This window comes from Artemia franciscana, chromosome 7, assembly GCF_032884065.1.
Source record: "Artemia franciscana chromosome 7, ASM3288406v1, whole genome shotgun sequence".
In the NCBI taxonomy this organism is placed as follows: Eukaryota; Metazoa; Arthropoda; class Branchiopoda; order Anostraca; family Artemiidae; genus Artemia; species Artemia franciscana.
In genome coordinates, this window is record NC_088869.1 from 47,900,371 (window position 1) to 47,922,766 (window position 22,396).

Here is a 22,396-nt window from a genome sequence, read left to right on the forward strand (position 1 = left end):
AGTATAAAAACAGCAATTCGAATCGAAATAATCGCAAGAAAGGATGAAAAGGATTAACCGCAGGCAAGTCTCTTCTCTCATTTGGGTATTGATCTTATTATAAGATGTCAATATATGAATAGCGCGACGGGTCTATCGTCGCCATCAGACTCTCTTATGCCGAAAGTATCTCGCGAATATGTATAACGCTGTCGCACTGCCGCATATTCTATATTTCGCGCCATTTTGGAATTTATTAACTGACACCCGAAAACGCAAGCTCCAGTCCCTTTATTTTAGGTTTGCGAAGTTCCTGCTGCGATGCCCCTTGTGGACGAGAAATACTTATATGATTGATAAGCACAGGATTGCAGACCCCAGTATCGCGGTAAACCGGTTGATTTCTAATTTCCAGGCAAAATGGAACCACCCCTGGCTTAAATATTTCTACACTTCTTGATTATGTATTTTTCCATGTTGTGTTTTAAATTTCTCTCCGTTTTTCTTCTCTTTTTTTTCTTTTCTTTTTTTTTCATTGTACTCCGTTTTGTTCCTTGTGAAAAATACGGGTAATAAATATTTTACTTACTTACTTACTTACTACACATTCGAATAATATTTTGGTTCCTATGCCAACAAAGCCGACATAAAAGGTATTTACAGTAATGAAATTACAAAGCTCTAACATTCTGTATATAATTAGAATTATTATTAAACATTATTATGAAGAATGCAGAACCTAGTTGCGCTGTCGACACATAATATTAATAATAATTATTTGTAACCCGTTAATAAATAAAGGAGAAAAGTGAAGTACAAAGAAAAGACAGGAAAATATGCAAAACATTACAAATACAAAAACTCAACAAATGAACGAAAAGACGAAGAAGCCAGTGGTGCGCCACAAACTTGCCAGTGTTGCCAAACTTTAGCAACGTAATGTGAAATAACTCAAGCTTATTCGTCACATCAGATGCGCTTTAATTAGGAATAAATTTCAGCTCCGAGTACGTGAATGCAAATAAAGAAGGAACGTAAGATGTCGAAAGTAATACAAGCGCAGATGCAAGACATCCTGGTATTTGTTTTAGCAGACTAAAAACACCAACAGGAAAAAGCACAGTATGATCACAAAAAGTCAAATACAACTTACACAAGGCTTTCCGTTTAAATCTCGCCTATTTGCTACAATTTTAGAATAGCTAACCTGGAGGAGGAGCGTGCGTAGCTGTGTTGGCCTCAGGCGGCTTGGTGCTGCAGTGAGTTATTAGTAGTAGTAGTAGTAGTAGTAACCCGAATCTTGTTTCTAGAATCATCTACAAACTTATTAAGTATACTCATAATGCTGGAGCATACTGAGATACAAAGCCACTTCAAAGAAAGAAACAACAGGAATACAGAAATCAGAACATTTAAGCAAGAATGACGTTGCGCGGGAGTTAAAACATAAATATTAGCATTTATCTGTATTTCAAGTTATACCATTTTTACTAAGTGAATCACGAACGGTACCAACCATTTTAGACAGCGAAGGTTTCGATCCATGCATTCCATGGAGACACAAAAACATGAAGAAGACCGAAGGCATTCCATAGAAATAAGTTGATCGAACCAAGGCTAAAGTGGAGGCAATACACATCTTAAAAATATGTTAGGATAAGACTCCTCCTTGGCGCAGTCTGCATTGAACAGAAATACATTCCACTGGGTTGAATCTAGGCCACAAGTACTTATGTTTATACCATTACCACATAACAAAAATAACAAATAAATTCACCCCATTAGAATAAAGAGAAAATAAAGGATGAGCATAAACAACACTGTCAAAAGCCTTTGAAAGGTCTAGTACATATTGATGAATCTTCCAAAGCTCGATTCTGATAAGGGTGTCAAAAGCAGCAACAGAATCAACGAAGGCGATGAAAGCAGACAATTGAAATCCCTCGCTCTGCTGTAGGATGAGGCGAGAGGGAAAGAATATGTTCTTGACAGCCCCTGTCAGGTCTGAAACCTGCTTGTTCTAGTCTTGTCAAAATGTCTCGGGCGTCCTTGAGACGGTTGAGAGCAACTATGCAAAAGACCTTTATGGCGTGGTCTATTAGTGATATACCTCGGTAGTTCGAGCAGACTACTTTGTCTCCCTTTTTATATACCGGTATAAGTACTGAGAGTTTCCAATCTTTTGGTAATTTATTTGTCGTCCATACCTTAACTAGCAAGTCATTCAGCTGACATAATAGTGAGGGGATGACTTATACATCACTGTCCGGGGACTTTGTTATTTTTCATGTTCGTCAGTGCCCGCAGAATATCAGCAAATGACGGTGGCTGTTGATCATCAGGTAGGGCTCCTTCGGTGCACTCTGGAATTCGGGTAGATCACACGGAGCTTTTGAGGGATTAAGGAGCTCGGAGAAATTTTCTTTCCATCGCTCAATGTCTTTTTCCGTCTGAATAAGGTTGCTTGTTTTGTCTTTCAGGGAATTCGTGGAGATGGGTGACTTGCCTGTTGCTTCCCTCAGTAGCTTGAATGTTTTCCTTAGGTTATGCGATTCTGCTACTTGTTGCATATCAGAAACCATTTGTGAACCGTATTTCCCCCTGTCGCTACAAGAAGACTGCTTTACCAGCTTGCGAGCATTTTTTAAGGGTTCATTAGGGCCACTGAGAAGGGGGCGTTTGTTTTCAACTAGCTCAATTGTTTTGTCCGAGATCCACAGCCTTGGTTTACTCTTGGTGAGACCAAGAACCTGTTCAGCAACCTTTTGTGTTAAGACTTTCAGCTTGTACCATCGGTCTTCAACGTCAGTGTAGTCAGTAAGGGCCTCAAATCGGTTGTTAAGTAGTAAATCAAAATCAGCCTTGATCTGTGGATTCATTAGTTTCGATACATCGAACCGATTGATTTGTATCTTCTTTTTGTGGGTGCTTAGTCTTTGACTGAATTTACAGATGAGAAGAAAGTGATCGGAGCCGTTTGTTCAGCCTGTATCTGCACCTCTGTAGACTTGTATCCAGACATAAGCTCCTCCAAGGTCTTCTGACGACGAAATGGTCGATCAGGGCTTCGGTGACCCCGTCGTTAGATCTCCTGGTCACAAGATGGTGCTTCTTGTGCTCGAACTGGGTGTAAACCAGACATAGGTTATTGTATTTGGCAAGCTGTAGCAGCCTCTCGCCGTTCGAGCATCTATCTCCGATGGTATGGCGTCCGATCAATCCTTCGGTGTTTGCATCTGTTTTACCGATCCTTGCGTTAAAGTCACCAGCGACAAATAGTATGTCGCGCCATGGGATAGAGTCGAGTATTCCCTGCGCAGAACGGATCTGAGTAGAACACATCTTTAGCACGGACAATATAGTCACGTTACTAATCCCGCCTTTCAGTCTCAGGGTAGAGATTCTTGCTGACTTTGGTTGCTAAGGGATGACAGATGATACAGCAATAGGGTCCAGGAGGAATCCGACTCCATGGAGACCGCTCCCATCAGTCAGTCAAGATTAGTAAAGTTTGAAAGTTTCTGAGTCCGTGAGGTCAATTGATTTTGTCAGTATGTCTTTCAATCTAGTCTCAGAAAGGCAACATATATTGAGACCATACTTTTTCATTTCATTAGCAGGGAGCACCTTAGTTGACTCGGCCCTGCAACTTCTTCCCTAGAACCAAATTTAAGTCTCTTGGTGGGGATGGTTAGCCCACTTCTCGAGTCAGGGATCATCTGAACCTGATCCGCGTCGGCTACGGAGGACGCGGCGGACGTCGGCTACGGCGGTAGTATTGATCGTTACATCTGAATCTTCTGTATCCATTGGTGTTTCATGGGAATTTACTTGAACAGCAGCTCCCCAAACTTCTGGTGCCCCGTTGCGTTAGCCGTTCTGCCGGTCGCGCTAGGCAACAAATAGAACGTTTCACCAATCTACCGCAAAGAGGTGCAACTTAAGGCTCTCCTCTAGCCTCACTGGGAATGGTAGCGTGAACCATAGCTACAGGGCCCCAATCTTAGTTTGGAGCACTCGTCTTATATATATAGTATATTATACATATTACATAACAAATAATGCTATATATAAACATATAATTAAAAAATATCCCAGAAACGAAGTAGATTCAGTCTGTAATTTTCTTGGCTATTTTTTTAATTTATTTTATTTTTTTTGTCAAACGTTATGTATTGTTCTTAAAACGTACAGTACACGTAAAACGTAGTACAGATGTGTTCTTAAAACATATTAGCTTAACTCTAGATTCGCACCACAGAAAATATTTACTAAGAAACTGTGACAATTTAGAATCCAAATTAGTCAGTCAAGTTGCTCTGCCAAGCAGTTTATGGAAGTTGAAAAGAATTACTTCCAAACTATGGTAATTCAGAATTTGAATTAGTCAGACAATTTGCACTGCCAAGCAATTTACTGAAGTTGAAAACAATTATTTGCAAACTATGGTAATTTATAATCCGAATTAGTAAGTCAAGTTGCTCTGCCAAGCAATTTATTGAAGTTGAAAAGATTTACTTGCAAATTATGGTAATTTAGAATCCGAATTATTCAGTCAATTTGCACTGCCAAGCAATTTACTGAAGTTGAAAAGATTCACTTGCAAACTATAGTAATTTAGAATCCGAATTAGTCAGTCAATTTGCACTGCCGAGAAATACTGAAATTGAAAAGATTTACTTGCAAACTATGGTAATTAAGAATTCAAATTAGTCAGTCAATTTTGCACCGCCAAGCAATTTATTGAAGTTGAAAACATGGTAATTAAGAATCCAAATTAGTCAGTAAATTTGCTCTACCAAGTAATTTTTTAAGCTGAAAAAATTCACTTGTAAACTATAGTAATTTCGAACCCGAATTAGTCAGTCAAGTTGCTTAGTCAAGCAATTTATTGAAGTTGAAAATATTTACTTTCAAAGTATGGTAATTTAGACTCCGAACTCGACAGTCAAGTTGATCTGCGAAGCAATTTATTGAAGTTGAAAAAATTCAATATTTTTCAAGCATTTTATACCTTACCCTGTCCTCAGTGCAAGTTTTTACGTTTTATACCACGTTTATAAAATAAAAATAAATAATTATTTCTTCGTACCTATATTATTTTACGAAGGTCTACCATTGAATTCAATTTTCTTAGCTGTTCTATATAGTCCCAATTTTAGACAACAGCACAGACAGTAATAAAAGTTGAAGCACTGTATATGGAAAAATCACGAGGCTATTATATTTTACCACTTTGTATGCCCTTTAGACCCTTAAAACAGGGTCGGATGCAAAATAGTAATGACAAGATTTCTAGAAGGGTTTGATAGATCATCAGCTTGTAAATCTCTTTGACATTCAATAACCTTAGGATTAAATTTTTACAGCAATTAATGCCAATAAAATATATTTAAGAGAATAATTTTACGAGCAATAATTTATACTATATCTCTAAATCTTAGAACACATACCAATATCATCATTGATGGCTGAATCAAGATGATAAATATCACATTCCTGCTTAGGTTCAGTAGAATTGAATGAAAGAGTGTCTTCGTTAATATCTAGCTGATCATGGCATAAATAAGAGACATCTGTCCTTAAACAATCATCTTCGGCTTCTGAAAAAGAACGAAATATTAAAAAAAAATACCGCAGACGTGACCATCTTCTTTATGTCAGGATGGCACCACAAGTTCGTTGCAACCACCCTGGAAAAAATACGAATTCTTCCTTAAGGTTCTGACCTATTTAGCTCGTTCTTGTGACCTGAAATGTCAATGATGTAACACATATTGTAAATACTAATCGTTATCTATAACAATCCATGATTAAAAACTGGAGTACTAAGGTCGACCCCAACAAATTGAAAAGTTTTCCCTTGCAACTTATGTATAGTCATGGCAAACGCGGGTCGAAGTGGAAATTGATGTCGTTGAACAGTACATCCGAGTTGACCTTTATTAGAGTCCGCTATAAGTCGGGAAATGTGAACTTCTTTCCTTGTTCTTCCCCAGTAATGATATTCGCTTTTTTATGTTGTTGCATAATTCAGTAACAATAAGGCGGATCCCATTATCCCTCCTGAAACATATAAGTTAAGCAAAATGATAACTATGTATTTTTACAAATTTTAAGTCATTTTGTGGTAATTCTGCAGTTTCAATTGAATTGAGAAGTCTGAAGTGAATTCAATTCCTCATTTTTCTTTATCTTTTAAACATATTCATAACTTCTATACGATTTGTATTCTTCTTGGATGCGATCGACAATCGTTTCGAACTTATTTTACTAGCTTATTTGTTGATTGAAGCTAAAATAACTTGATCCTTTATCAAATTAAAACTTTGTTTACATTCGTCAGACAAACATTCGCCAAAAACTTCCTCAATTAAATTGCCACCGGAAATTATGTCTTCCGGTAATTCATTTTCACTAAGAAAATGTTCATGAAGATTTCCATTTCCCAGTCAAAGGATGTACTTTGCAAATACTTCCTATTCAGGATCAAACCACCTATTTTCTCAAAGGGAATATGTTTGAAACACTTCCAAAGATGACTTTTTCAAACAGTTCGTGGAAACGAACTGTAGTAAGGAGCGACCCGGCTAAATAGCAACCAAAACTCTAGAAAACGGAATTTTGATATTAATAGTTACACCAAAAGAATCGCATTTTAATGCTGATTTTAAATATATAAGTTTCATCAAGTTTAGTCTTAACCATCAAAAGTTACGAGCCTGAGAAAATTTGCCTTATTTTGGAAAATAGGGGGAAACACCCCCTAAAAGTCATAGAATCTGAACCAAAATCACACCATTGCATTCAGCGTCTCAGATAACTCCACTGTAGAAGTTTCAAGCTCCTATCTACAAAAATGTGGATATTCGAATTTTTTGCCAGAAGACCGATCACGGGTGCATGTTTATTAGTTTGTTTGTTATTGTTTTGTTGTTTTTTTTTCCAGGGGTGATCGTATTGACTCCGTGGTCTAAGAATGTTACAAGAGGGCTTATTCTAACGGGAATTGAAAGTTCTAGTGCCCTTTTTAAGTGACCAAAAAAATTGGAGGGCACCTAGGCCCAGTCCCACGCTCACTTTCCCCAAAGTTACCGGATCAAAATTCTGAGATTGCCATTTTATTCACTATAGTCAAAAAACCAATAATTAGGTCTTAAACCAATAACAGTCTCCGTGGGAGGGGCTGCAAGTTACAAACTTTGACTAGTGTTTACATATAGTAATGGTTAATGGGAAGTGTAGAGACGTTTTCAGGGGGATTTTTTTTGGTTTGGGGGGGGGGGGAAGTTGAAGGGGTGGGGGGTTGGGAGGATCTTTCCACGGAGAAATTTGTCAAGGGGGCGCAGGATTTTCTAGCATTATTTGAAAAAACAAAGAAAAAATAAATATGAAAAGTTTTTTTCAACTGAAACTGAGGAGCAGCATTAAAACTTAAAACGAAGAGAAATTATTACGCATATGAGGGGTTCACCTCCTCGTAATACCTCGCTCTTTAAGCTAAAGTATTTTTAGTAGCGTCAACTATTTATTCTACGGCCTTTGTGATTCAGGGGTCATTCATAAGGAATTAGGAAAACAATTTAGTTTTAGTGTAAAGAGTGAGGTATTGACGAGGGGGTGAGCCTCCTCATATACGTAATACAAACATACGAGTAGACAAGTTCGTTATGTAAGTTAATTCGTAAGTTACGTATATTTTTTACTATTGAAAACGTTTGTAAAAAATTAAAAGTTCTAGTTGCCTTTTTAAGTAGTCAAAAAATTGGAGGGCAACTGGGCCTCCTACCCCGCTCCTTTTTTTCTCAAAATCTTCCGATTAAAACTATGAGAAAGCCATTTAGCCAAAAAAAAAAATAATGTGCAAATTTCGTTTTAATTGCTTATGTGCGGAGGGCCAAAATCAAAACATGCATTATTTCAAAAACATTCAGAAATTAAATAAAAAAACAGGTTTTTTTAAACTGAAAGTAAGGCGCGACATTAAAACTTAAAACGAACAGAAATTACTCCGTATGGGAAAGGGGCTTTTCCTCCTCAACGCCCCGCATTTTACGCTAAAGTTTTTTACGGTTTTAAAAAGTAGAGTTAAGAGAAAGAGTTAGAGAATTAGAGCTAAGAGAAAGATGCAAACCCTCAATTTCACCCTGAAGTCATGCTTGTATTCACCTTTCTAGTTAAGGAAGCTCATGAAAAGTCTAACTCAGCATCAATATTAGGACAGAAAGGCAAGGTTTCCCTTTCAAGGATGTAGGTAGGATATATATATATATATATATATATACTATTACTTTTACCCCAATATCCTATGCCATAGATCAAAGGACGGCAAGGACATTCTTGATGCCGGAATACGGAGAATTTTCTAGTACAACTACGAACTTGGGACGAGTTAAAAAGTTCCGTCGACATCCTATGACCCAACAATAGCTCTCGAGGAGCTAAGGTCAATGGTAATTTGGTATATATTTATTTATTTTCTTTATTTCCCTCACAAAATGAGGAGTACGCTACTATATAATATAAAGAAGAAAAAAACAAATGATAACAATTACAATCAAAACCTATCAAATATTGATCAAATACTTGAAAAAAAAGATACAAAAACATTTGCTAAACAGTTTAGCCTATAAATCATGAAGAGCCGGAACTGTTACTAAAAAACGGAAATAAATTGTGGCCTAAAAGGTTAATTTTCGCCTTATCTTCGAATGTTTTATATTTTTTCTTTATACAGACTACAGGATCCTTCACATTAAGCTTTAAAACAATCTCAGTGTTATTAAAAGAAACGGGGAAACCAAGCAAAAATTTACAATTAAAATAAGAAACTTTAATGGGCGAAAGATCAGAAGGTCTGAAATTTCGGAAGAGGAGGGACGGGAACAATACCTGAGGCAGAGCAACAGCGCTATACATACGGCCAAGGACGTCCCGACGGTAAAGACCCCGAAAACGAATTATGAATATATATATAAGTATAATATATATATATATATATATATATATATATATATATATATATATATATATATATATATATATATATATATATATATATATATATATATATATATATATATATATATATATGTATAGTATACATAATTTCTCGTTTTGAGGATGTAGGATGATGTATTGCCGATTATCTCCGTTTTTGGCCATCCATTGAGGGCCAAACGAAGAGCATGTCGAACCTATATGGGATGGGAATATATATATATATATATATATATATATATATATATATATATATATATATATATATATATATATATATATATATATATATATATATATATATTTATATATATATATATATATATATATATATATATATATATATATATATATATATATATATATATATATATATATATATATATATATTTATATATATATATATATATATATATATATATATATATATATATATATATATATATATATATATATATATATATATATATATATATATATATATATATATATATATATATATATATGTTGCCTCTGAATTATTTGTCTATATTATTTTTTCTATTGTTTGGTAAATGACGACTTATACTTATTGACGACATGACTGCCTGTCCATGGATTATTCTTTATGGTTGATTGTGTGTGGCTATGCTGTTTGACCTATGTGATTGTATGGATGAGTAGGGTTAAGGCCTCATTCAAGTGCTGGTCTATATTAATCACTAATTTAGGAAAACAGTCTTCCTTTTCTCCTTCTGTCTCTCTTTTTTTTTTTTTTTGTGTGTGTGTTTGTGCTGTTGCATTGGTGATTTCTCTTTTCATGATATATATATATATATATATATATATATATATATATATATATATATATATATATATATATATATATATATATATATATATATATATACGTACAAGTCTTCCAAAACGACATGCCTACACAAACTCCTTCTCCACCCCAATATATTCTAAGCTTTCCTCTTTAAACCCTCCAGAGAAGTTCAAATTTCATTTAAATACTTCCTTACTCCCTGTTTCCATGGCCAAAAAGAATGACCTTTGGCAATCCATCATTCTTTATCCTCAAAATATGTTCTAGCCATCTCAAACTTTCTCTCATTATAGCCATCGACAGTTGGATCGAAGCGCTCTGGCTTAGAGTCATTTGCACAGCTTAGTCTCTTGAGTACTTCAAAAGGGAGGATGGGACTTAAAAGGAGTATCAGAACTTATTGATCCATGTCTCTAGACCATATTCCTTTAAGATTCGTCTAACGTTAACAGTTACTCTAGTGAAATCTAAAAAATCTTCTTCCGTCTTTCAAAGTACCCAAGTTTAAGAAAAGAATAGTGCTTGTACACTTCCATCATTGCAGCTTCTATTATTTTAACCTTGGTTTGCAGATTTATCTTCTATTTTTCCAAGCTTTTTCAAATGCTAAAAAACACCCTGAGCCTTGGGTGTTCTGCTTTTTATATCTCAACGGTATCCACCATCTTTTACTAATAACACTACCCAGGTAAGTGAAGTTCCACTTTCTATACATATAAGCCCCTCCACATATATGATTATATATCACGGTTCAAGCTTAAATATATTTCATTATAGTGAAAACCTGTTTCGTTTCCACTTACATTACTGTATTGAAAATTTATTACATTACTGTATTACTGTACATTACATTACTGTATTGAAAGGTTCCAGGGATAGATGATCATAAATTTCAAGCTAATATTACAATACGTTTCCCACTAAAAGTTTTGGAATCAAGTGATTATATCTAGGCAGTATAAGGTTGCTTATTCGTAGGACTAAAAATCCTTATGTCAGTAAACAAACACGAATAAAGGGAAAGATTCTCAAGTTTTCCCCCATAAAAAAATAGAATTTCAATAACAATTGCTATGGCTGGCTTACAAACAGCAGAAATTTATATTTGGTATATTAACAACTAGAGGAAAGGCCATACAGGAAAGGTAAGGTCATAAGAAGTATCTGAAAAATTATATTAGGATTATTTACTTACCCAACGGATGTTGTTAGAAAATCAATATCCAGAAAATGTGAATAATGTGAAAAGAAGCAACTCTCAAGTACTTATGTTCAGGAGCCTCTAATTCAGTCAGCACAAAAGCCACTCAAAAGATTAAAAGGACCACAGATGGGCCACAAATTGTGCATGCGGCATGAGATTGTTCTATGTGACGACCCTGGGAAAACAAAAGAAAAAAACAGACCTCTCTTTCCCAAGCCAAACCTAGGGTGTTGTACAGTTTTTTCCTTTTGATTTTCATCAACAAAATACCACAAAATGAATGGGCATCAGAATATTGATATATCAATGAGTTTTCCTCCAATATCCTATATTTCCTGTTTAGCATGCCATTTTTTCCAATGTGTGTCATACTCCTAAACACAAGTTTCTTCTGTAATGAACAACAAACGTGGGCGTTGCCCGACTTTTCTCCTTTTTTAAATATCAAAGCAAAACCAATCCATGATCATCACAAGCACTAAAAATTAAAAATACAATGGTGAAACCAGACAAAATACTTCCCCTGCTTAACTGGTGGGCCAGAGTCGACCTGTGGTGACAAAGTGGGTTGGATCTCATCTTGGTAATACGAGACCCCGAGGTCAAACCCAACTGCAGCAACACCTTGTTGGACCAACGCAAGGACATTAGTAATATATATATATATATATATATATATATATATATATATATATATATATATATATATATATATATATATATTATATTAATATATTATACAAATATATATTATATTTGTTTATAAATATATTTCTTTATATATTATAGTGCAAGGATTTGCACTATTTCTTTATATATTATACAAAGAAGTGTCACTAATTCAATTGAATAGTTTTTATTTATGTTAATTATTATTATTTTTTTATATTAAATAATTAAAAAATAATTCACTAATACAATGATGGAATAGAAGTGCCAAAAAATTGTTTGGTTAGGAAGACACAACAAAACTCATTATTCAAAATCATCAGCATTTTTTGGACATTTTTTTTAAGAAATACCCAAAGAGTGTTTGTTTTTTTTTTTTTTTTTTTTCGATTTTTCTATGAAAATACCAAACCAAGGGTGAAAAGGTATGGGCTTTTCGTTTCTCCCCTTAATACTCTCTTGATCAGCATTCCTGTGACGCACAAAGAAAATTTTCTTAACCAAACAAAAAAAAAAACTTATCAAAACTTAGTTTGAAGGAACAATACTGTGAGCATTAATAATCAAAGTTGCACTGAATAATCTTGATCAGATAATATCATTAATAGAAAATAATTTACAAAAATAATTATAAGCAAAGTGATTAATCTATCATTAGCTAATTGACCGGTTTGAAAAGAAGGTGACTAAGCAAGAATTACTGATGCATGAAAATCGTTACATAAAAGTGCCATGGCTTTGCATGGCTGAATGACAAGCCAAAATGGTTATTCTATCTTAATCAATACAGCTTCCTCTAATAAGCTGACTAATAAAGTAAAACTATTGGGTGCCAGTAACTGCATAAAATTTCTATTATGAAGTCTCATAAAGGTCAAGTAACAGCTCTATTTAAAAAAAAAATTGTCTATACTTAAAGGAAAGAGTGAATTTATTTCAAGAGTTGGGAAAATTTTTCCTGATTCAGCAAAAAAATTTATTCCTAAGCAAAACCAAGATTCAAAATTTCAATTCATTGCCCCATCAGCAATAAACATTCGCTAGGAATTGCAAGGATTTGCTAGGAATTTTTTTATGTGGGTTACAAAACGAAAAAAAAAGTGTTTCTATACATGTCTAATTTCCCTCATACTTTTTGCCCGGACAAAATCATTTTTATATCTGAAACAATAATTACGATTACCAACAGTCCTGTAATGTTTTCAAGCATTTTGATCCTACAGAATTTTGCAACTTTGAAATAGGATAAATCAAAATACAACCATAGCATTGTTTTTTATAGGTTTCTTGTCTTACCTCAATAATCAATTATACTTTGTATACTGACCTTACTTTATCATACTATTTTTTTTACCTCTCTTAGATACAGCAAGAACATGAGTGACGATGAGTCCATGAAACTATAGATGAGTCCATGACCTCATGAGTCCATAAAACTATAGAGCTTACCTTCCTTTATGTTTGGAATCTGAAGAATGACCTCATCAGTCATTTCTGGAACTTATTATATGGCTTCACAAATGCTTCTCCAAAAAAAAGCAAAACTACTCCCAGTAAGACTTCTGAATTATCTGATCTAAAAAAAAATTCATTTCTCTCAGAGATCATTAGCCATAGAAGAGTCCTGAACAAATACGAGAAATCACTTAAACTTTTCCCTAAAAAATCGATCAATGTCATTAACAGATATCAGGAAAAAAAATTCTTTAAACAAAACGCAAAAATCGCTAAGAGAGAGTTACGATTACAGTAGCAGCCAGTGAAAAACAGAAGAAAAATTATACAAATATTTCGGTTGAGACCTATGCTCGAATGTCCTCAGTGCACAATAATAAAAAAAAAATATAGATAAAAGTCCAAAGAACAATATAAGAACAAAACCTCAAAGCAGACACTAAAACTAAAATATGAAACGGTGAAGGGGTAACAGAATGAAATATACAATGCTGAATGACATTTCGCAATTTTATTTTATGTACAGCATTCTTAAGTGCTCATGGCTTGCCAGGTAGGATATTATCTAGTGTTGGGCGATAACTTGATTAAACGATATATTGATATTTTTACTTTCGATATTCGATATATTAGTTTCGATATCTCTGATCAGTTTTTGTAAAACTTCGAATAACATAAATCAAACAATAAAAACAAACTTTGATTACTTACATTAATATCATGGAAATCCAGATTTGAAATTATTCGGGCTCAGGATATAGAAAGATAGCCAACTTGCTACTTTTGGCTATTCAAAATCAGCAACATGTCAATGTTTTTCCCTGAGAATTGGTTCTACCTTTCAGTGATTAAAATAAAAGAAAAGTTTTTTTATGAAAGTAAGGACCAGCATCAAAACTTAAAATGAATAGAAATTATTGCATATATGAGAGTGATGTCCCTCATAAATGTTTTTTTTTTAGTGTTCTGAAAAATCTATTATTCTTATTATAGACCCTTGTGTTTCAGGACTTGTTCATAAACAATCTTGACAGAATTCAAACTCTAGCAAATAGAGCGAGGCATTGAGGAGAGGATATCTCTCCTCATGCAGGAATGAAGCATTATTCCTCATGAGTACGCCACGATTTCTTTTCGCTTAAATTGTGAATATTTCTCCCAAGTTTTAGTTCAAAAAAACTTTTTTTTTTATATATAATTTTTGATCGTTTTCCAATAGTGCCGGGAAATCTACCTCTCTCCTTTTTAGAAAATCCCCGCCACGAAGATCCCCCCATGGAAAATTCCGTCCACTTAAGACCTTCCCCCGCCCCGCAATAAATCCATCCCTGCTAAAAATTTCACACAGATATTTTTTCCGAAAAATTTCGCCAAGAAAATTATCTTTAGCCTACTTTCATTTGAAAGAGACTTGTATTCCATCTAATTTCTAATCCATTTTCGAATCTTGCCGGAAAAACTCCTCGGTGAAAAATATTTCCTGGAAGTTCCATCCTCCCAATGGAAAGTTTCTCTTGCAGAAAATTCTCCCATGAGGAATTTCTCCAAACAGAAATTTCTCCTGTGGAATATCCCTCCCTCCCATGAAAAACCCCACGATAGTTTTAACTTTTCGGAAAGTTTTCCCTAGACAATTTCCAAAGAATCATTTCTATATACAAAATTGAATCAGCAAAGAGAAAGTAAGGTAAGTACAGGAGTTCTGGAAAATTTTCCCGTGTAAGATTTCCCCTTGAAACTTCCCTGTTCATGGAAAATTCTCCCTGTAAAAAATCCCCCCTATACCTAAGATTTTCTATTTTCTTCCAAATAACAAATAATATATGTAAACAATAGGCGAAATTCATAATGTATACCCCATCCATTTCCAGAAGAAAAATTGAATCAGCAAAGAGAAAGTAGGAAAAATTTTGTATGGTTCTGGAAAATCCTCCCAATGTAGCCTTCCCATGTAAAATTCCCCCTTGTAAGTTCATCCCCGGAAACCTCCCTGTAAATGGAAAATCTTCCCCTTAGAAAATCCCCCTCCCCGAAAAATGTCCGTTTCGTTACAAATAAAAAATACTATATACAGAGAACAGCCAAAATCCATAACGTACAACCTTCCCCCAGGTTGTAGGGGTTATGTCATCTCTAGAGGTTTAGTTATTTGTTCTTTCAGATATGGTGAACAAAATGGATATCCCAACATTTTGATCGGATGACTTCGGGAAAATGGATGTGGGAGGGGGGGGGGTTTAGTAGCCCTCCAGTAGTTTCGGTTACTTTTTGGTACTAGAGCTTTAAATTTTCGTTCGAACGATCCTTCTCCCGATATTCTTGGACCATTGATTTGACACGATCACCCTGGTGAAAAAATAAATAAACAAATAAATAAACATGTATCCGTGATCTTTCTTCAGACAGAAAAGACATAATTCAAGGTTTTGGGAGATGGAAGGTTGGAACCTTTACAGTAGGGTTCCATAATATGCTGAATCTGATGGTGCACTTTTCATTAATATTCCTGGTCTTTTTGGAAGCGTTTCTCTCCTTTCTCTAAAATCATACATATTTTCTCAGGCTCGTAGCTTTTGACAGGTACATTAAACTTAATGAGATTTACATATATGGAATTGGCAAAAAAGCCCATTCTTTTGATGTATATATTGTTACTAGTGTATAACTAGCTTGATTTTATTGTGGCTGAATTACAGGGACTGTTATGGCACTTGCATCTATTGGTACAGATTTAGCCAGGATTTAGCCAGGATTTGGCCAGGAAGGCCAAATCCATATTCTTCTCTATTGTATTCTCAACTTGGAGAAGATTGCCAGTGAAAATATACATCTTCATGAAACACAGATCAAAATATCATGCAAAGTTTGATGTGACCAAGATCTATAAGCCTAGAAGGCACTATATGCAGCCAAGTCCTTTGAAGGTCCCCAGCCATTTGAAAGTCCTTACTAAATGTATTTTGAATTTGAGAACAAGCTGTTCAATTTACAGATACAAGTATGTATGCTGTGTATCAGCATGTACAAATCAATGGATTAAGTATATTGTTGTTGTTTTTCTCAGCCATTTTCGAAAAAAAAAAATTCTATGTTGGATCTTTTCTGCAGGACGTTCACAGGTAAATAGCAGACAAAGCTGAAAATAGTCAAATATTTTCAAATATCGTTTTCGATATCTATATTTGATATCGATACTTGTTCTGATATATTGATATATCAATATCGATATTGAATAGCAGCCAACTATCAAAGATTATATTAGGTTGCGAAATATGATCTTGTGGATGGATATAGAAACAATCGAAATTAACAAGTTCATTATAAATGGGGCTTATAAAAGTATCTCCAGCGTATCTATAGAGGGGGACCTTTAGGCAAATTAAACAAAAAAAAACAAGTTTTTTAAATGAAAGTAAGCAGCAACATTAAAACTTAAAACGAACAGAAATTACTCCGTACATGAAAGGGGCTTTTCCTCCTCAACGCCTCGCTCTTTACGCTAAAGTTTGACTCTTTCTCTTAACTCTACTTTTTAAAACAGTAAAAAAACTTTAGCGTAAACAGCGGGGCGTTGAGGAGGAAAAGCCCCTTCCATATACGGAGTAATTTCTATTCGTTTTAAGTTTTGATGTCGCTCCTTACTTTCATTTAAAAAAAACTTGTTTTTTTTTGTTTAATTTCTGGACGTTTTTGAATTAATGCATGTTTTGATCTTGGCTCTCCACACATAAATAATAAAAAACGAAATTTGCATATTATTTTTTTTGGCTAAATGACTTTTCCAAAGTTTTAATCGGAAGATTTTGAAAAAAAGGAGCGAGAGAGGAGGCCTAGTTGCCTTCCAATTTTTTGATTAGTTAAAAAGGCAACTATAACTTTTAATTTTTACGAACATTTTCATAAGTAAAAAATATACGTAACTTACAAATTAACTTACGTAGCGAACTTCTGTATTCGTATGTTTTTACTGCGTATATGAGGGGGCTCACCACTTATCGATACCTCGCTCTTTACACTAAAGCTTAAATTTTGTCCCAATTCCTTAAGAATGACCCCTGAATCACAAAGGCCGTAAAATAAGCAGTTGTAATTACTAAAAATACTTTAGCGTAAAGAGCGAGGTATTACGAGGAGGTAAACTCCTCATATGCGATATAATGTCTGTTCGTTTTCAGTTTTAATGCTGGTCCTCACTTTTAGTAGAAAAACTTTTCATATTTATTTTTTTATTGTTTTTTTTTTAAATAATGATAGAAAATCCCGCGCCCCCTCCATTGAAAGTCTCTTCTCCCATGGGAAGTTCCTCCATGGAAAGATCCTCCCATGTAACCCTTCCCCTCAACTGTCCCCTCCCCCCAAACCAAAAAAAAAAACCCGTAAAATGTCTGTACACTTCCCAGTAACCATTATTACATGTAAACACAGGTCAATGTTTGTAACTTGCAGCCCCTCCCATGGGGACTGCGGGGGAGTAAGTCGTCCCCAAAGACATAGTTATTAGGTTTTTCGACTATGGTAAATAAAATGGCTATCTCAGAATTTTGATCCGGTGACTTTGGGGAAAAAATAAGCATGGGAGAGGGCCTAGGTGCCCTCCAATTTTTTTGTCACTTAAAAAGGGCACTAGAACTTTTAATTTCCGTTAGAATGAGCCCTTTCACGACATTCTAGGACCACTTAGTCGATACGATCACCCCTGGGGAAAAAAAAACAAAAAAACAAATAAACACGCATCCATGATTTGTCTTCTGGCAAAAAACGCGAAATTCCACATTTTTGTAGATAGGGGCTGGAAACTTCTACAATAGGGTTCTCTGATACGCTGAATCTGATTGTGCGATTTTCGTTGAGATCGAATGACTTTTAGGGGGTGTTTTCCCCTATTTTCTAAAATAAGGCAAATTTTCTCAGGCTCGTAACTTTTGATGGGTAAGACTAATCTTGATGAAACTTATATATTTAAAATCGGCACTAAAATGCGATTCTTTTGATGTAACTATTGGTATCAAAATTCCATTTTTTAGAGTTTTTGGTTACTATTGAGCCGGGTTGCTCCTTACTACAATTCATTACCACGAACTGTTTGATGGGCTTATTCATTTCAACGGCCTCCCAGAAAACTTGCATGAGATCTTTAACAAAGGCAATGACGGAGGTATTAAAAAATAAGTAGGTCATCACAGGGGTGTTTAGTCAAGGCGAAATAAAAAGTTTCAGGCCTTTTGTGCAGCCCCATGGCTTTGTTGATTGAGGGCCTGTGTTTTGATAACCTCTTCCCCAATTGTTACTGGGTTCTCCCAAAAAGAAACAGTCACAAGAACAGGGAATTCTATAAACACCACTACCTAGAATCAGGTTGGTTTTATCTTTGCTCCTTTTCAAAAATCTTTGTATTGTATTTGAATGTTTAAAAGTGACATTAAGGATGTGTTTTTTTTTTTGGATTCTTCTCAGTTTGTCACTCAATTTGGGAATATAGGGTAGAACAATGAAAAGTTTCTTATTCTTCACCCTGTTGGAGGTTGATGCATTCTTTTCTGCCTTTCCTTGTCTTTTTTCTATTATAGATTGAATCAATTTTTATGGGGTATCCATTGCAAAATATAATGTCTTTAAGATATTTGAATTCTGGGACTATGTGAGCTTCTGAGCATTTTTTATTACACAATTAACTAACAATGTAACTACTCTTCTCTTTACACAAAAAGAATATTAAGAAGAAACATTTAAATACCTATCGTTATAATAATTAATAGTAATAATAATTTATTTGTTACCCACTTGTTTTGACAATTTAAGCGGAGTAAAAACGTTAAGGAAAGAAAAACAAAATACAATACAAAAACACTTACAATACAATCAATACAGTATAATCAAAGGGTGGTAGGGACCCAGGCATTGACAGCCCTCAGCACCTAATCTAGCATAGAGTTTCTTATAAACAAAAATAATATCAGTGGCACAAAACTTTTTAGTAATCTTCTGATTTCTATAAGAACGCGGCAGATACAATAAATATTTGCAATAACGAAAATACAGAACTCTTATATCTTGCAAATCCTGGTAATTAAAAAATGGGCGCAAACCGGAAAGAAACAATATAGAATGATTGCACTATGTAGAATAAAGTCTGGATATAGCATTCTATGTGTATAAAGCTATGTGTAGGCTTTCAAAAATTAAAACATTCAAGGCTAAGAGACTTATTGAAAATTAAGACGAGCTGAAATTTCTAAGTTCTAAGGTGCCTAGTTCTAAGGTGAACTGAAGTAGAAAACCAGAGTGTTAAGATGAGTCACGAACGAGTTAAGTGACCCCTCTCCATGATCCCACACAGAAATAATATCATTGAACCAATTGCCTTAAGAAGCAAGGAGGACTTCTCACCTTTTCAAATGCTTAAAACCCTTCCCATGATTCTCTTACAGAAGCTGTGTGAAGGATGGTAGATTGTCCATTTTGGTCATCACAACTTTGTCCTCATGAATGAAGCTATAAATAGTTGATAAGCTCCATTTCTTTGTAATCCTCTCCTCCATAAATCTCTCTTAGGAAAACACCTTGACTGGGTGAGTAGCCCTTGAGCAAGATTGGTTCAGATTGATTCCCTACAGCAAACCATCCTACCACCCAGCCCAATTCTCCCATTTCACAAGTCTTGCCTCAGATTGGTCAAAAAGTATGAATACCCACTGTATACTGATCCAATAGTGATGTTGGCAAAATTCCAAAAAAATCAATAATAGGGATGATAGGGCATGTTCTTTGGTTCCCATGACTCTCTCAGTTCTCTTACTGAAGTGTTTGATGTAGAGGTGAGGGCTGTTTTCTAAAAGCGTGTAAATTCACCTCCTCCTCTAGAGTTTTCTTGCATTAGGTCTCCACCTCCCATAATCAAAACAACAAGATAGACACGCAGGCACATAGCTTGATCCAATTACTTCCAGGTTGCCATGCAAAGAACAAAGTACTTGAATGACAGCTTTGCTAAAAGTTTCTTTATCTGCTCTTTAATAAAAAGAGATTCAGCAGTCATCTAAAACTTTTTGATGGAGCAATCTCAAAGTTTGCAATGAAAATAAGGCTTTTAACTATACCCAAACTAATGTTCATGCCTAAGAAGACGCTTACAATTCAGTTAAGTATCTTCAGTAGACCCAAGCTCTATCATGGAGATGCTCATTAAAATCCCTCATAATAATGAAAGCTCTCACATCCAAAAAATACAGTAATAATATACCCCTTGGCTTCTTGATCCAGGAAAACCATACAGGAAAACCATATTTCAATGTAGTGTACCTGGCAACACCAGTTTAGAAAAAATAATATTGGAAAAGCAAAAATTAGGAACAAAATCATCTATTTACTTCGATTTTCACAAAAATAATTGATTATTTAACTCTCACATCCAAAAAATACAGTAATAATATACCCCTTGGCTTCTTGATCCATACCACATAGTTGCATAAACATTGTTGGGAAGTATGAAGAATATATGGAATAAAGCCTATTTTCAATATACCATTTTACCAAAAACTCATGTTGGCTCCATTAGTTTCATCATTTAGAATAGATAATTTTTTTGCTGTAAGGTTATTTGTTTATTTTAAAATAAAAATCAACTTTAAAAAAAAAATTATTTTTGTTATGGAAGAAGAGGAAACATAAAACTTAAAATTAATATAAATCACTGCTTCAGGGATTGTGCAAGATATATTTACAAAAAAATGCTTAAGTGCTTGTGATGTTTCTTTAAATTTGAAGAATTCTATATACTACTCACTATCATACTCATAGATGAGCTTGCTTGAGTTCTTATACTAAAGTTATTAATATAATGAGGAGCTAAATACTAATGTGAGACTCACAAATTAACCTACAACTTCATGCAGACAAATTATGGACTTTTCTGCTCATAAGAAAACATTACATGTTTCTGTTGTTCTTTTTTTGGCAATGGTTTTGGTTTTCAAATAAGTAGGCTATGTTTTGTAGACATATCTTACTGAATACAAATAAGAAAATTTCAGTTTGCTCCAAATTTTGAATGTATGGTAATTCTTTTCTCTCAGAAAAAACTTAATTTTTTAATTTTTTTCGTAAGCATATGAATCAAGGTCAATATTTTACCCCTTAGTGATACCAGAAACACACACTATGCTGACAAATTACCACAAGTATTCAAACTATCATTGCTGATGATGAACATGCTTTACAAGTTGAATTTCCATTAATATAGTTTTTGCTTGTAAGTCAATCTTTGCCATAAAGATATATTTCCCCCCTCCAACCTTCTATGTTCCTGGATCCAATTCAAATTAAAAACGGAGCATCTGAGACATAAGACTCTTCTATATATCAAGTTTCATTGAAATCCAATAACCCATTTGTAAGATACCTCAATTTCACGTCTTCCAAGAATTCTGGCTTCCCCCTCAAACTCCCTTCAATGTCACCAGATCTGGTAAGGATTTAAAATGAGAGTTTTAAAGCACAAGATCCTTCTAGATACCAAATTTCATTAAGATCAGATCACCTGTTCTTAAGTTACAAATACCTCATTTTTTCTATTTTTTCCAAATTACTCCCCCCCCCCAAACTCCACCAAAGAGAGCAGATCTGGTCTGGTTATGTCAGTCACCTATCTTGGACTTGTGCTTATTCTTTCCACCAAGTTTCATCCTGATCTCTCTGCTTTAAGCGTTTTCCAAGATTTTTGGTCCCCCCCCCCCCCCCAATGACACACTGGACCTGTTTGGGATAAAAATTAAGAGATCTGAGTTTCAAGGTCCTTCTAAACATGAAATTTCATTAAGATACAATCACTCTTTTGCAAGTTAAAAATACCTCATTTTTTCTAATTTTTTAGAATTAACCTTCCCCCCCCAACTCCCCCAAAGAGAGCAGATCCGTTCTGGTTATGCCAATCCTGTATCTAGGACTTGTGCTTATTTTTCCACAAAGTTTCATCCTGATTTCTCCACTCTAAGCATTTTCCAAGAGTTTAGGTTCCACCCCTCAAAACACCCCCTTCACTGGATAAGGTTGAAATTTAATATAAGAGCCCTGAGACATGATATCCTTCCAAACATCAAATTTCCTTAAGATCCAATCACACCTTTGTAAGATAAAAAATACCTTATTTTTCTAATTTTTCAGAATTAACCCCCCCCCCCACTCCTCCAAAGAGAGAAGATCCGTCCCGGTTATGTCAGTCATGTATCTAGGACTTGTGCTTATTTTCCCACTAATTTCCATCCCTATCCCTCCACTCTAAG

The 22,396-nt window shown here is 34.6% G+C and overlaps 1 protein-coding gene across 4 annotated transcripts in view; it reads right to left on the reverse strand.

The window, feature by feature from the left end:
• The window catches only part of LOC136029392 (zinc finger protein 28 homolog), a 33,467-nt gene that overhangs the window by 7,863 nt on the left and 3,208 nt on the right, over positions 1-22,396 (reverse strand). For all 4 annotated transcript variants that reach the window (XM_065707737.1, XM_065707734.1, XM_065707735.1 and 1 more), the window contains exons 2-3: positions 13,113-13,239; positions 5,433-5,582 (exon numbers count right to left, since the gene is read on the reverse strand). In XM_065707737.1, coding sequence (XP_065563809.1) covers positions 5,433-5,582; positions 13,113-13,155 — 193 coding nt within the window. In that variant the 5' untranslated portion in view covers positions 13,156-13,239. The remainder of the gene's footprint in view (positions 1-5,432; positions 5,583-13,112; positions 13,240-22,396) is intronic.